Raw genomic sequence first — 16,520 nt, forward strand, 5'->3', positions numbered from 1 at the left:
GTCATTTCACCATCTACATGGGTCCTTCAAGATTTCTAAAATTGTCTCATGGGCCTTAGGCCCAACACAGATTTTAACAACTTATGGCAACAAATTGGCATGTGTCAAAGATTGAGGAGGTATGTAACACTAGGAAGTAATGGTTGCTTGAGTGGGGAAGTAATGGTTGCTTGATGCTCTTTACCCTTTGACCGATACCGCTAGAAGCATTGCTGTTGATGACGCTATGACGAGTTGGTACAATCAGAATGAAATTGTTCACTACAAGGATCGCCTCCTTTGGAAGTCTAAAAAAGATATTGAAATAGCTATTTGGACTCACTGTTATCACTTCAAAGTTCGGACATCGATCATGTGAAATGGAAGCGGGTAATTTCCTATGATAGTTTCCTTACTTCCTCACATGCGAGGACAAGTGAGGGACCAGGACCTGGATGGACTTTACCAAGGGAAGGGTGGACTAAATTAAATACAGATGGTGCATGGAATGCTGATGGACGAGCTAGTGCTGGCATGATTCTTCGAGATGACACGGGAAGCATAATTTTCTCATCATGCAGAGAAGTGTTCTCATGTAGGAGTGCCCTGAAATCGAATCTAAGTGCATGCATGGAAGGGTTATCTATTGCCATTCAGCAAACTTATTTGCCAATACAATTAGAGATGGATTCATTGTTAGTAGTGAACATAAACGATGAAGGTACAAACAGATCAACCTTTTCCTCACTCGTCGAGGAGATAAAGTATTTGATGAGTATTCGACTTACTTGTGCTACACATGTTATGCGTAGCTAGAACTATGTTAGTGACTACCTAGCTAAATTTGCTAGGAGTAATGGTAGAATCGTAGTTTGGTTAAACTCTGGCCTGTTAGGGGTAGTTGATCGTTGTATTGCAGACTGTAACGCTTTGGCTACTTGAGTAATACATTTTTCTGTCCGTAGAAAAAGCACCATCCGTGATTCTAAACCTAGCTGGCGTCGCCACCTCCCTACCGCTCTTCTTCTCCGTCCGACTGCCCAAGCAGCGGCAGGAGGAGTGGGGACCAGCCCGTCTCACTTTTTTCTTAGGGTTTTGTTTCCCTAGCGACATCGACAAGGTGACAACAGTGATATCGTGTTAGAATAAAGTCTGTTCGGTCTCTTCTTACCTTGATAATATCCGAGAAGGGTGTGTGAGAGTTTGTGTCCCCTGTTTTCCTTCAGATCTTGGCAGTTGGTGTATCTTTCAAAAAGAGTTACTGGCTGGTTATTGGTGCAACGACTTTGAAATCTTATTCCGTGTTGTTCTTTGGTATAGTCCAGTTTCTCCAACCCGTTGAACCAGCGGCGATGGACTGCAAGCTTGTACTGCAGGGATTGATGTTTCATCCATGCTACTTTAACGATTTATAGATCTCGTTTGAAGGGACGAGTGACTATTGTGGTCTTCAAAGGCTTCTATAGCGAGGGCGCTTGCATGTATCCCTTTTCTTTACTATTGTTTCAATGCAATTTTCACTCTCCGACGGTGCGGCATTCAATCGGAGAAAAAAAATTCTATATGTTTTGCGTTGCAACTTTATTTTTACTGATCGTTTTGCGTCCAGTTATATGTCCATTATATTGACCCTTGTCTTTCTTGATATTAATTATATATAAGATGTATATTGAGTACCTTTACACTTAGAAAAGTTATGTAAATATATCACTACTAAATAATTGGCAGATGCAGTTCTCTATGTTTGCGAGGATGAACAATGGGACTGCCTATTTGCGAGGTAGCTGAAAAACCCAGGTCAGATGATTTTTTGAACCTTTGGATCTTCATCCAATGGTCACCCTTTCCTCCACACACGATTATTTTTACCTTCCTTGTTTCTACATTTCCGCTCATCAACCAATGTGAGGCCTAAGAGCATCTCTAGCACACCCCGTATAAGTGGTCAAACCCGTCAAAAAATTGCGTTTTACAGTTTTGGCCGCAAAAAGTGTGCAGAACAGAAACTGTAAAAGTGATCCAAATCGTAAATTTTTGAAGGGGCACGGTAAAGCCACACCCGAAACACTTATTTTTGAAGGTTGGAAGGCCGATTCTAGGGGGGTGGGCGTATACCGGTCAAACCTCATCGGAGCAAACACGCCGCCGCGGAGTTTGCCGGAATCGGCCATAAACTTGTCGGAATTCATCACCGCATGCCGGAAAAGGCCACTGGACGCTGCAATCGATCGCCGCCAGTTTGAATTGGACGAGTTCGACCTCGTTGTGGCCTCCCATGACCTCGGCCTGGCCGCCGGAATCCTCCCAGCGCGTCAGGCAAAGGGGCACGACTCGGCAGGCACGGCTGGCAACAGAGCAAGTCGATGATGACGGAGGCGACGGGAAATGTCCGACGGGTGACAAGGCGTGGCTGACAAGATTGGGCGCGGCCAGCGTGGTGATGGGGCGTGGCCGACGGGGACGGGCCGGGGTCAACGGGCGACGGGGCGAGGCCTACGGGGTTGGACGCGGCCGGCGTGGCCGGCAAGGTAGGCTGGAGGAAGGAGCGGCGGACACCGGACCGGAGGAAGGAGCTCTTTACTGCAATTTTACAGTTTCTTTTATAGTTTTTGTTTGGACATAACTAAAATAGATCCTTAAAATGCCTTTTTTTTATCCATATCTCAGTTTTACAGCTTGTATTTTTACAAGGTGTGCTACTCTAGCTACCTCCTCCCACCTCCTTTGGCCGACAACAATACCACATTATTCTGTGAACCGCCGCCCACCATAATGCAGCTATCCCCCAAGCTATCCCTCGAATACTCACAATGGGGAGTAACATAGAGTAGTAACATACATATGTTACTAGACTAAGTTACTACCTTCACAGTGGATAGTAACATAGGAGTAGTAACATTGAGGCTTTCATTTATTAGCCTATAGACTCATCTTATTTTGGTATCCGCTATGTTATCCCTAGTATGAGTAACTTGCTAAATTACTTAATTTCTCTCTCTTCTTATTTATTAACTATCACATCATATTTTTTGTTTAGGTGAAATCAATGTTACTACCTATGTTACTTTTATTGTGGTTAGTAAGTCCTTCTCGCCCCCATCCCGACCGCGTTTATTTCCATATCATGTTCTTGAGCAACCTTCGCACTTGAACCAGTCAACCATTGATTCCTCCTTGCGTGGGACCTTAATGTCGTATCGTTTTTGTCCGAGCACTTGTTGTCGTCTACATGCGTCCATGCACTCGCCGCGGCACCACCGGCTTTGGGCTCGGGGCTAACGCTCAGAACAACAATTGCAAACTGTATTTTCAGGTACGTGACAAATAGACAATGGGATGAACATTTGGCTTTCGGAAAGACCGACTGTAACCTTTGAGGGCGTCATGCATCTTCCCCCCTAATGCTCTAGTGATCAGAGCTTTATCACTATTATTATCGCTAAAGTAGTTTACTTTTGGGATGGAACATTAAAACTGACTAATCGCAAATGTCAGCAGAAAAAAGGTCACCTCACTAAAGCACTCTTAGAGCATCTCTAGTGGATGGTGTATATGGAGGTGGATGGTAAATATACACGATGCAAACTGAAAAATGCTTCCCAGTGGATCGTGTATACGGGCATGCAAGTTTTACACGTCCATCCACGAGGCTACTCCTCGTGAAAATAAACACGCCTCGGCCACGCTCGTGGATGGAAACGAGCTGCTCCCGCCATCCTCCCGCCTCCGTCCAGAGGCCATCGAAGCTCGCCGGCGACCACTCCCCTCTGGTAAGCTCTCTCCCTCCCTTCTATTTTCCATTCCCGTCGGCAGAGAGAAGGCGCGGGACGTCGGGCGGCCGCCGCACCGCTGGCCAGATCTGGCGGCGGCGGCGCGCGCCATGGAGAGGGGAGGGCAGGGAGAGAGGGGCGGCGCTGCGTGCGGGGGGCGGCGGCACTGCGTGCGGGGGGCGGCTGCGCTGCGTGCGGGGGGAGGGCGGCGGCGTTGCGTGCGGGGGGCTGCGTGCGGGGGGAGGGCGGCGGCGCTGCGTGCAGGGGGAGGGCGGCGGCGAGATGCAGGGCGAGATGCAGGGGCGTGCTGCGGGGCGAGATGCGGGGCGCGCTGCGCTGCGCGCTGGGGGAGGGCGGCGAGATGCAGGGGCGGGGCGCGCTGCGGGGCGAGATGCAGGGGCGGGGCGAGATGCAGGGGCGGGGCTGCAATTGCTGTTATTGCAGAATTTGTTGTCGGATTGCTGTTAATTGCTGTTATTGCAGAATTTGATGTCCATTGCTGTTAATTGTTGTTGTCCATTGTTGGTCTAGTGACGAGGATAAGGTTCTCATAGCAGCAGAAGGAGATCCTTGCTCGCGGCCTAGAGTAATGTGAGCTATATGTTGTAGTTGTAAGAACAATTTACTGTTTTCTGCTAGTTGTTGTAAGAATAATTTGATGCTTTCTGCTAGTTGTTGTAAGAACAATTTGATGCTTTCTGCTAGTTTATTGATAGCTGCATTACAAATATAGCCGTTTGAAAATATAGCCGTTGGAAATATAGCCGTTGGAATATACACGTCCTAATTTACACGTTCCACTGAAAAATTGGAACGTGTATAATTTAACATGTATATGGACATGTAAATGAAGATATACACGTCAAATTTACACCGTCCACTAGAGATGCTCTTAGCCAGTCCTGCGGCGTCCTAATCTTGCTCCATATCCGGAGTGTCTTGTCATTCTGCTATTCTTTGGTCCGTTTTCTCGTCATCACGAGCATCATTCTGTTTGCTTCAACTTTTTAAGCAGCCAAATTGAGTATACCATTTTAAAATATTTTCAAAACTACAACCACCGTTTTTAAATGTAAGACTTTTTAGTGATTGCACTACGGACTACATATGGATGTATATAAATGTATTTTAGCATACAGATTCTTTCTTCTTGGTCTATGTGTAATCCATAATAAAATTTATAAAATGTCATATATTTAGGAACAGAGGGAGTACTAACCAACAATGAGGCTATTTAAGATGTCACCGCATGGCCACCAATAAAGAAATTATTAAACATCATTTTCGAATGGTGGATTTATTGGCTCAAAATTAAGCGTTAAGGATAAAAAAATAATGAGCATACATGTGCTCTCTGTATAGTTAGCATGCACATAATCAACAGCAACACATGCACACACAAAATATGTCGTCAAATAGCAAAGTCATAAACAAACACTATGTAGATGCAAGGAAAAAGAAAAAGAAAAAGAATATAAGTGATCGAATCGGTGATCGATAAACAACAACAATGATCTTATTTGCACCAACCATCTCGTAACACCCACATAGACGACGAGGTTCTTAAATAAAAAGAACTTCAGAAAGGAAGAGACCCTCAAGCACCGTCGTCGCCGAATCCAACCATCCAAGGTCAGGATCTAGGTTATCACCCTGAAGAACTAGTCAAATCATACCTGAGCAATTGCTTCAACAAGGTAACGATGTAAAACATTGTCATTGCTAGATATAATCAACTCGGGTCAGACCTAGGCTTTCACCCCATAAGCTGAGACCACAGTTGACATCACAGTTGTATCTCAAATCCATGCTGCAAATTCTCTAACTTCAAAAGAGAAAAATTGGCAAACCACATAACCCTCAGCCTCACCAGCTAATTTTGTCAGTCTCTCCCTTGACGTTGGGAGGCGGGAGACATATCATTGTGCTCGCGGGAGGTCTTAGTTTGGTTTGTTAGGTTTTGGGATCCTCGTACCATTTTGGCGAATGGAGACGATGACATAGTGGGATAAGTATGGTCTTGTCCTTTCTTCCACCGTGGTCATAGGAAGCATGAGGGTTGGTTTCCATATATTCAATTCATCGGGTTGTGGTGGAGAGTCGGCAACCTTAATGCCTCTACCTTTGTTTGCGATGGCATTTGTGGTCTCGTCCTAAGATCCCGCGGTGACGCTTTAGGCGTTGAGTGGGGTTGGATCTCCTTGTCTAGTCTACGCCTTCTTCTTTAGGTTGACATTTTGTCTTGGGATTTTTGCCGGATGTCTCATGGCAACATTCGATGATTTCCCAATGACAATTACAATGACTCCCTGGTTATGGTGGTGCGGAGTAGGTGCACCATCGAGCTAGCCTCACAACACGAGGTTGACATGTGCTTGTTGGAGGTGGTGATGCACACCTTTGGTAGGTTTGTAATTTTATTTTCGTCACCGGTGTTCTTGAGGCTCGGGATTCGTTAATATATGACTTCTACCGTTTTTAAAAAATGTCAGCTCTATGTGCAGACCAACTGACACATAATCAAATAGGCTAATTTGTTGTAATCGAATCATAAAATTTAAACTTTTTTCTAAATTTTGTATTAACATGTAGATATAGAAATAGGAAAAATTCAATTACCAATTAGTCAAACAAGGTAATCGTAATATTTTGCACTTGTGAAACACAAAATCTTCAAGAGTGAATTCCACTTTTACAAAAGATTCAGTTTGTGAAACTACTGAACCATTCAACACAAATTCTTCCAAAATATCATATTTAAAGAAGTTTGCTCGTATGTATGCCATTTAAGGTTTTATCATGTTCTATTGGGTGGGGCCAACTATTGATCTCACATGGATTGGCTAGTCAAATGCCATATTAGAAACATTCCTCCAAGATGCGTGTGATGCAACAGATGGGGAGTGGGGTGACCTGATTAGGCATGATTGACTCCCCATAATTGGTTCAAGGCACACCCAAGTTGGTCCTCTCACCCAAGTGTAAGCTAGGGATTTGGAATAGGAAGCAGCGACAACGACGTGGCCTTGAAGGAAATGTCTTGTTGTTTGGTGTTGAAGTTACTCTAAACTACACGTTGAAAGACACTTGCTAGCTGGAAGGAGGAGGAGTGATCTTACATGTGTGTGATTTCTTCCTCTTGTGATGATCATAAATCACCCGTATAGTGTCCTTCAACTTGTCTTATCATTTGTCTCCGCTTCCAAGAATCCCTCGTGATGAAACAAGGAAGAGGGCGAGTGGCTCAAGTCAAGTCATGTGATGTGTTCGGGCTAAATCATCTTGCCTCGTGTTGTGTGTTGCATCGGACATGCCTCACAGGAATGCACCTTCGAACCGGAGTCTGACTCGGCTCACCTTTAGGACTGATGATGGGACCCATCTAACAGAACGATGCAAAGCTTTAATAAAAAGGGTCAAAGTTGGAACAAACTTAGTTAAACAAGGTGTTTTAGAAGACTTTCAGCCAAATATAGCGTATAAGCGTCAAAAGCCGCATCTTCCAAAGGTAAAGCGCGAAATTCACTCAATCTTAAATAACGTAAAGACGTTTCTTTTTCTTTTGATGCACCAATCAAGCCTGGTTTTTAGGAGTATTATTTGAGGATTCTTTAGATTGAGGCCTGGTGTTAGGGGGTGTTCTTTGAGGATTATTTAGATCCGATTTTGAACTTAACTTTAATAAAATAATAGAATACAAAAATTCAGACAAACCATTTCAAACTTAGTACTGTCGACATTTGAAAAATGAATAGGTAATTTGAGTTCTCTAATTTAATTTTTATGATCCAGCTGGAGATCAAATCAATGGAACCATGGTGGACTGCAGCAAGTATCGAATGTCTGCCCATTCATTCATTTGCATCCAACTTTTATGGTCTAATACAAAAGTGAATGAACTAGAACTAAATCAGATTTCTCTACCCATCTCCTTTTGAACTATCCTGCACGCTTGCCTCTCATCTTTAAAAAAAAAAAAAAAAGTATGAACAATTAAGCGAGACTGAAACACTAAACCCCATCTCTCTCTCAATGGAGAGTCCAGTCAAAAAGTAGACCACCCACTTTTGGGAATAATGCACGCGCGGCTGCCCATGTATCTTGGATTCTTTTGCCAGCCCGAGAAGCCTCACCGACGACGGCATGTCGGCATCCTTCTCTTCCTGGCCTCTGAGATCGTCTCGAGCCCCGGCGACCACGGCCGCTGCTGCCTCGCCCCCACCAGCTGCATGTAGTGTTTCCTCAGCTCCGGCGTGCTGCATAGCTGTTCCGGCGCCGCCGCGCCGCACTTCTTCTCGCCGCCACCGTCCGACGTGATCACCTTTTCGATGAACTCCGGGAGGACCCTGATGAGCGCCATGCCGTCGGCGCCGGTGACGTATTCGAACGGAGACGACTCGCCGGCGACTGACACCTTGGTCGGGGCCGGCGACAGCGACGCGAGCGAGGCTGCGGTGAGCGCCTGGCAGCTGGAGAACCGGGCCGCGGGGAGCACGAAGTAAGTCCGCCCCGCCTGCAGCTCCTCGCCCGGCGATAGCGCTGGGATCGGGAGGCCGATGAAGAAGGAGTCGCCGGAGCAGACGAGATGGTCGGGAGCCTCCACCGTGACGTCGCTGGCCGTGGTGAACCGCCCTCCAGAAGCTGCGGCGAGCCTCGTCTGCCCGCCCCAGAACACCAGCCTCGCCTCGGCTCCCTCGCCGTGCACGGCCGGGGCGCACGAGCAAGGGGAGAGGCCGTTGCCCATGCCGCGGCCTAGATTCTAGAAGCGTCTAGAACAAGCTTTAAGGTGGGAAATTGCGGGAGAGGAGGGATGCTCCGACTGAATGGTACTTCTACAAGATTTGGGGATTCCTGGTTTGGGGATGTATATATAGGGAGAGGGTTGGATGTGTGGGTTGACATTTGAAAAGTCAGAGCTCGGGGGTTTGACTATGGGTGTTATTTTACTCAAAAGTTGACCGGGCGGCTGTTCAAATATCAGGACAGCTTGATCTTAGTTTCCTTTTTCTTTTCTTTTTTCAGGGAAAGATAGATGGCCTTTTGTTAACACACTACTTAGTTATTAGTGGGCAATGTCAACGCCCAACCGGGAAATGGAAGCTTCTAGCAATTAGTGAATGGTTTTTCTCATGGAAAGTAGAATGAGATATTTCCTTTCACATCTAAGAGTGCTCCAGCCACTTAGTTCATTCAACCATGATGGAATTTTTAGTATTTGATACATAGAGTAAAAAGGAAGGTAATATACGAAAATCCATTTCTGAGCCAGGCCTATTTGCACCCTGCTGAGTAAAAAAATCAAAACAAATACTAAAAATATTCAAAAAAAAAATCAAATTTTTTTGGATGATAGATAAGTTGATGCGTGAAGTTCACTCCAATTTTTATATAATTTGAACATCTAAACAGCTCTCGGCAAAAATGACAAATTCAGGTCTCTAAAAAAGCTTACTGTACATGAACTGTACATGAACTGTTTTGACCGATTTGTCTTTTTTGCCGAGAGCTTCTCAGATATTTAAATGATATGAAAATTGAAGCGTTTTTTAGTATTTGTTTTGATTTTTTTACTAAACGGGTGCAGATGAGTTTGGGCACCGAAACGCCGCACTCGGTAATATGGTCTTCTATTGATGAAAAGATAATTCCTTGACATCGAACAAATGAATATGTTAACATTTTTGCGAGATGCTTACTTCTTGCCCATGTTTTCCGACATAGTTTTGGTCATCACATTGACGTTACCATTGCTTGCAAGAAAAGACATAAAAAGAAACGTAACATTGTCTTCTTTTGGTCAAGGGATAAGCTCTCGACCCCTAAGAGATAACTATGCCATACATTTTGGTAGATGCTTTACTTCTTTGCGTGTTTTTCGGTTCAGTTTTAGTCATCACTAAAAAGACATCAAAAGATACCATCTGTAAAGGCTATCTTTTCTTGTGTTATCCATGTGTAACAAGGCGTTATCGTCATCTTGAGAGGATATGGATAGCACAAGAAAAGATAACCTTTGCTTTAATTCAGATGTCTTATCGGTCATGAAATGACGATTCTTTATTTTGTTAGAGTTAATAAGACATTGTTTTGCGATCTTATGCCGCCAATGTGACCATATTTTCATGTACTACTACTTATTTATTTAGATTGTAATACAATAGAGAAATTAAGATGTATATAAATAACTTTATTGTTTCACTAGATTAACCAAGTGGCTATTCACATATCTATGACAAATATTGTCAAGGAAATGGAAGCTTCTAGAGATTGGTGAATGGCTATTCTCATGGATAGCAAAAGGTTTTTTTCCATCCAATGTGTTGATGTCACTTATCACCTCGGGTATTCACTCACACAAACTCCTCCAAGAGGTGTTGTAACAATATTTTATGAAGTTCAAATGTAGAACAAAAATAGTAAAAACAACTACCTTTCTTGCTAATAATAATAATAATAATAATAATCAATAGGACCATCTCAACATAAGGGACAAATTCATTTTTCGCGATACTAGAATACCTTAGACCCCCTTTGTCCTTCGAGAAGCATATATTACCCCACCTTACCATGTCGTACTTCTCCCATCCATCATATGCCTCCTAGAAGAAGCACGATAGGTCCTTGTCAAAGGAGCTATGCACTTTTTCTGGTAGTATATACAACCCCATCATATACATGGTGACGCTAGAGAGGCAAGAATCGATAAGTGTTGTTTTTCTCCCTTTGGAGGTGAATCTATTGCGTCATGGCTCTATTGGAAATATGCCCTAGAGGCAATAATAAAATGGTTATTATCAAATCTCTTTGTTCATGATAATCGTCTACTGTTCATGCTATAATTGTATTAACAGGAAACATTTATACATGTGTGGATAAATAGATCACAATGTGTCCCTAGCAAGCCTCTAGTTGGCTAGCTCGTTGATCAATAGATGATCATGGTTTCCTAATCATGGACATTGGATGTCATTGATAACAGGATCACATCATTAGGAGAATGATGTGATGGACAAGACCCAATCCTAAGCATAGCACTAGATCGTGTTGTTCGTATGCTAAGGCTTTTCTAATGTCAAGTGTCTTTTCCTTCGACCGTGAGATTGTGCAACTCCCGGATACCGTAGGAGTGCTTTGGGTGTATCAAGCGTCACAACGTAACTCGGTGATTATAAAGGTGCACTACGGGTATCTCCGAATGTGTCTGTTGGGTTGGTACGAATCGAGATCGGGATTTGTCACTCCGTGTAACGGAGAGGTATCTCTGGGCCCACTTGGTAGAACATCATCATGAGCTCAATGTGACTAAGGAGCTAGTCACAGGATGACGTGCTACGGAACGAGTAAAGAGACTTACCAGTAACGAGACTGAACAAGGTATACCAACGATCGAATCTCGGGCAAGTTCTATACCGACAGACAAAGGGAATCGTATACGGGATTGATTGAATCCTTGACATCGTGGTTCATCCGATGAGATCATAGTGGAACATGTGGGAGCCACCATGGGTATCCAGACCCCGCTGATGGTTATTGGCCGGAGAGGTGTCTCGGTCATGTATGCATGCCTCCCGAACCCATAGGGTCTACACACTTAAGGTCCGATGACGCTAGGGTTATAGGGAATTGTTATATGAGGTTACCAAAGGTTGTTCGAAGTCACGAATGAGATCCAAGATGTCACGAGGAGCTTCGGAATGGTTCGGAGGTAAAGATTGATATATAGGATGGATGGGTTTGGACGCCGGAAATGTTTCGGGCACCACCGGAAGGGTTCCGGAGGCCCACCGGGAGAGGCCATGAAAGTGCGTTATATCGACTAGAGGGGGGGTGAATAGGAGATTTTTAGAATTTCATCACTGAGGAAATTCCTTTTGAGGAAATTCCTCACTGATGACGAACTTACATCGGAAACAGTAAGGATCAGAAGTGCAAAGTTTCACAACAGCAGTTTTTCAGTGTGAGGAATGTGAAAACAGATTGCAAAGTGAGCAGGCACGCAGAAAACAGACGAGGATTAATTAGCGTGAAGAATTTGGGGTTGGGGAATTTCAGAGAAAGTCTTCAGCAAATTCTTCAAACAGTAATAGTGAAAGTCATCAACACATAATCTGAGGAATGTAAGGAGTTGAGGAATTAGAACCCGTTTCACAACGAAGACAATAGTTGATGACCCAGTTCCAACTGCTGTGACAGTTGTACATATGGTTTGGAGGGGCTTGGTATTGAAACCAAAGGACACACAGTCCCGGGACACACAGTCCCGGGACACACAGTCCCTACCGTATTCTCCTTGGGCTAAGAACACACAGTCCTCACCCAACACTCGTGGTAAGTCTTCAGGGCAGACTTCCAAACCCTCACAAACTTGGTCACCCGGCGATCCACAATTGACTGCTGGATTGCTCTAGACCATGACGCCTAACCGTCTCGAGGATGCACAATCCTCAAAGGTAAAAGGCTTCAGTCCCACACAGGAACAACTTCTTCAGTGATGCTCAATCACTAGGTTCTAGGTTTGTGGTTTGGTGTTTGGGTTATTTCCTCACTCATGAATTACTCTCAAAGACTCTGAGGAATTGGGTTGCTCTTATGACAAGTGTCAATTTCTAACGGAGCAGCCAACCAGCTAATGGTTGTGGGGGCGGCTATTTATAGCCTGGGAGCATCCCGACATGATTTGACACTAATGCCCTTAAATAATATGACCGTTGGTGTGGATAAGACCAATGATGTGGCGTGGCTATCGAAACGGTCGGAACCCTCAACTGTGAGAGTCCTCATGTCACTCGTATTCCTCACTTGAGGCTTTTGGTAGGATTAGGCTTGGGTTGAGCATCATGAGGAAATTCATTCCAAAGTGTAACTTCGACCCCCTTTAACAGTACGATGTTCCTATTACTCAAGTGTGAAGAAAACAAAACAGAATGAGTAAATCTTCATGCTTCAAAGTCTTCAGAATGATTTTCTTCAGGACACACCGAATTCCTCAATTTCAATATCTTCATGAGGAATATCAATTTCATCGCAGATTCTTCGCGATTCAATTCTTCAGCTTCAGACCAATTTCTTCAACCGAAGATATACATCTTTAGGGGTCGATACTCATCAAATATTTCAAACTCCTCAGTGACTTATAGATCCTGTGTACACTCATGAACATATTAGATACTTAAACTGTAAGTCTTCAAACCACCAAAATCACTAAGGGGCACTAGATGCACTTACAATCTCCCCCTTTTTGGTGGTTGATGACAATTAGGTTAAGTCTTCAACAGGGATAAAAATATGAAGTGTAAATACTCATTTGAGGAATTTGAAATCAAGATTTAGAGAGACTCCCCCTGAAGATGTGCATATCTTGAGGATTTTGCTTTTCACAGCAAATGCAGATTGATGATTTATATCATGGAGATATCCCCCTGAGTCTTGTAAATCATGCATACATATGACATATAGTATGAAGAAATTGAAGATGCATGATGACAAATGGTATCTGACGAATTCCAGCATGCGTGCATTAAAAATTTGAGAAATAAGCATGCGAAGAAAAACGTTCAAAAGCGTCAGAGTACCATCGGGCTTAAGTTACAACTCATTACATGAAAACTTCAGAAGAGCCAAGAGTTTGTAACTTAAATATAGTTCATAAGCCCCAAAATATCCCGCTTGAAGACTAAATCTCAAGTTTCTTCCCCTTTGTCATCAAGTGACAAAAACGGACAAACTGAGGACTAACGCATGTGAAGACTTCACTCCTTGGCGGTTGATGAGGATGCGTGGTGCTTCTTGGGAGTAGTCTTCTTCCTTGGACCGGTGGCAGTGTCGTGTTGTTCTTCATCAGATTCAGCAGTGCGGAATGAAGAAAAGGAACTGTCTTCAAGGTCTGGAACTGGAATTGGCCTGAGTTTCTTATTGGGAGGCCACGACCAGTCAAAGTCTCGCTCAAACTCCAATTCTTCAAGTTCTGTCTGAGTCTTCAGATGAGCAAGTGTGGCCCAGGTGCGATCAAAAACCTCATGCAGATAGTGATGGTTAAGCTTCACAGAGTTCTGTGTTTTAGTGAGGGTTTTCACAATGGTGCCGAACTGGCGTTTGACCCACTTGTGATTGCGATCCACCTTCTGGTGAAGACTGAGGAGAAGCTCTCTTGTATTCATCACGCGAGGAGCAACAGGGCTTGGAGGGTGAGTCTCAGTATCATCCCATGAAGAATATGCTTCCGGCTCTCTGAACTGGCCATCAAGGGGCCTACGGCCTTCATCAATAACTGACTTGCCTTTTCCTTCAACAGGTTCAAAAGTCTTCTTGTTGACCCTGATAGGAGGCATATAACCAACATGGTTGTTGAAATCAGCGTGGAAGTTGATGCCTGTCCTTGTCCTGATGAATCTCATGATCCATGGGGCATATATCTTGTGATCAAATGGACACATGGCATTGTCGGCCAAAGTCCTCAAGAAGAAATCATGTATGTTGATAGGAATACCATGGATGATGTTGAAGAGGATATTCTTCATGATGCCTACGACATCTTCTTCATCATCATGGCCTTTGATCGGTGCAAAAACACTGCAGAGAATTCTGTAAACAGATCTTGGTTCATACTTGAGCTCGTGGACGAGGAAGGTTTTTCTCGGTGGTTGCCCTTTAGCCAAAGGCTTCATGAGGACTTCCATCATACCGTTGGGCAGCTCACGCTCACCGTAAAGCTTCATGGCCTCCTCTGAGGGAATTGATACTCGCAATTCACGCAGTAGCTCAGTAGCAGGAGTCTTGTAGTGAGTGTTTTGCGTCATCCAGTCAAACACCCAGGTGTTAATATCTCCAGGATCGCCAAAGATGTGAAGAGTGGCATAAAATTGAAGAATGAGATGGTTGTTCCAATCAGAGATATCTAAGCACATTGGTAGCAGTCCAGCTTCATGAAGGACGTTGAGGACTGGAGCCAGGCATGGTATGTCTTCAAGTTCAACATGAGGAATATGCCTGTGCTGGAATATCTTATTTCTTCCACACAGCACAGAGGCATAGTAATTCAGTTGTGTCCTCGTCCAAAACTTCAGATGCCTGATTTGAGGCTTGTCATAGGGATTTTCTCCAATGAAGTACATGCGTTCTTCAAAGAAGTTCTCCTTTTGAAACTTTGGTCGCTTGGAGAATGGCTGACGCTGCATTGGCTGAAGATTTTGTTGAGGAACTGGAGGGGAGACAACAATTGCAGTCTCTGGATTGAGCACAATGAAAGCATTTTCCTGGTGTGGTGCATTTTCCTCAGCATTGTCCTCAGGGTGAGGAATTTCATCAGCTTGGGCATCAGGTTGAGGAGCATGCTCGTGTTGTGCTTCAGGTTGAGGAACGGGATCTGGCTGTGCCTCAGGCTGAGGAATGTCATCAACTGGAGCATCCTGCTGAGGGTTCTGCTCAGGAGGAGGAGTAGGTTCATTCTGAGCCTGAGTGTGAAGATCTTGCTCGGAAGGAGGAGTTGGATCAGCCTGATCCTCAACTTGAGGATTTTTCTCAGGACTCTGAATTTCATCAGCTTGAGGATTCTTACTTTGCTCTTCCTCAGCTTGCTTGGTGACCGAGCCAGAATCATCAGCTGGTGCAGCTGATCCTTGTGCAGTTGTTACCTGAGGAATGGAGGGCTGAGGACTGTCATCAATGTGAATTTCTTCGTCAGTGTGTTCCTCAGATGCAGCATCCTTCATTTCCTCATCTGGCCTTTCTCCTGGTCTTCAAAGGTGACCATTTCATAAGATGGAGCGACGTTGAGGGCCACAGGGTCAAGTGGAGCATTTTCTTCAAGCGCTTTTAGGCGCTTGGCCTCAGTGTTTTCTTCTGGTGAGGAGGCCTTTCTCTTTTTGGCTTCCTTCTCAGCAGCCCTTGCCTTCTTCATGTCTGATGCAGACAGAGCCATCTTCTTCACCTTTGAAGCTTTTGGTGAAGGCGTTTTCTCAGTAGATTCATCATCTGGCTTTGAGGAACCAGCTGGATCAGAGTCATTAGCTTGCTTGGAAGCAGCAGCTGGATCAGGGGTAGTCTCACCAGTTGTAGCAGATTCATCAGCTGGATTTTACATGGTGATTTCTTCAATTGCCGGTACATCCACACGGCTTTCTTGAGGTATTTCCTCAGCTTGAGGAGTTTCATCAGCCTGAGGAGTTTCATTAGTTGGTTCTTCAATCAGAGGCTGAGGAGTTGTTACTAGAGGGGGCCCTTCTTGTTGTAGTCGTCAACAGCTTTAGTGGCAAATTTGATAAAACTGCTTTTGAGACTCTGACGATCAGATAGCTTGGAGTACTTATCTGTCGAAGTCTTCAACTCAGCCTGTGTTGACGCCAGTGCATGAGGCGTCTGGTTGAGGAGATTCTGCTTGAGGAATTTCTCCTTCTTGAGCTTAGCAACTTTGGCATGTTTGGCATGCTGCTCCTTCCACTTGGCCTCGTTGATGAATGTGGCCACCATGTGGCTGATGCCAGGGGGAAGTTTCAAATCATCAAGCGGAGTGTTGGGATCCTCATACCATATGTTTATGTAGTCTAGGAAGACTTTGGGGTCCATGGACAGAGGAATGACGCTACCAGAAGCTTGAGCTACCCTCTCCTGCTTGTTTCTGATTATAGCTTGAAGGGTTTCATCATCATATTCATCACTACCCTCTGATGCAGAAGGGACTGTGATGATTTTGCTAGGGCTTGGTTTTGTTCCTTTTTCGGCAGACACCTGAGTATTCATAGGAGGTGGTGAAGACTTTGTCTCCGAGCTGGTTGC

At 44.5% G+C, this 16,520-nt stretch overlaps 1 protein-coding gene across 1 annotated transcript; it reads right to left on the reverse strand.

The window, feature by feature from the left end:
• Positions 1–7,571: 7,571 nt before the first annotated feature.
• LOC123411905 lies at positions 7,572–8,789 on the reverse strand. Its single transcript, XM_045104864.1, has one exon. The coding sequence runs from the start codon at positions 8,491–8,493 to the stop codon at positions 7,879–7,881; it is 615 nt and encodes a 204-aa protein (XP_044960799.1). The 5' UTR covers positions 8,494–8,789; the 3' UTR covers positions 7,572–7,878.
• Between the last annotated feature and the right edge of the window lie 7,731 nt (positions 8,790–16,520).

The sequence above is a fragment of the Hordeum vulgare genome, chromosome 1H (genome assembly GCF_904849725.1).
Source record: "Hordeum vulgare subsp. vulgare chromosome 1H, MorexV3_pseudomolecules_assembly, whole genome shotgun sequence".
Lineage (NCBI taxonomy): Eukaryota > Viridiplantae > Streptophyta > Magnoliopsida > Poales > Poaceae > Hordeum > Hordeum vulgare.

Bases quoted from the DNA above. Each gene is read 5' to 3' on its own strand.
- LOC123411905 (XM_045104864.1), bottom strand. From the start codon at position 8,493: ATGGGCAACGGCCTCTCCCCTTGCTCGTGCGCCCCGGCCGTGCACGGC.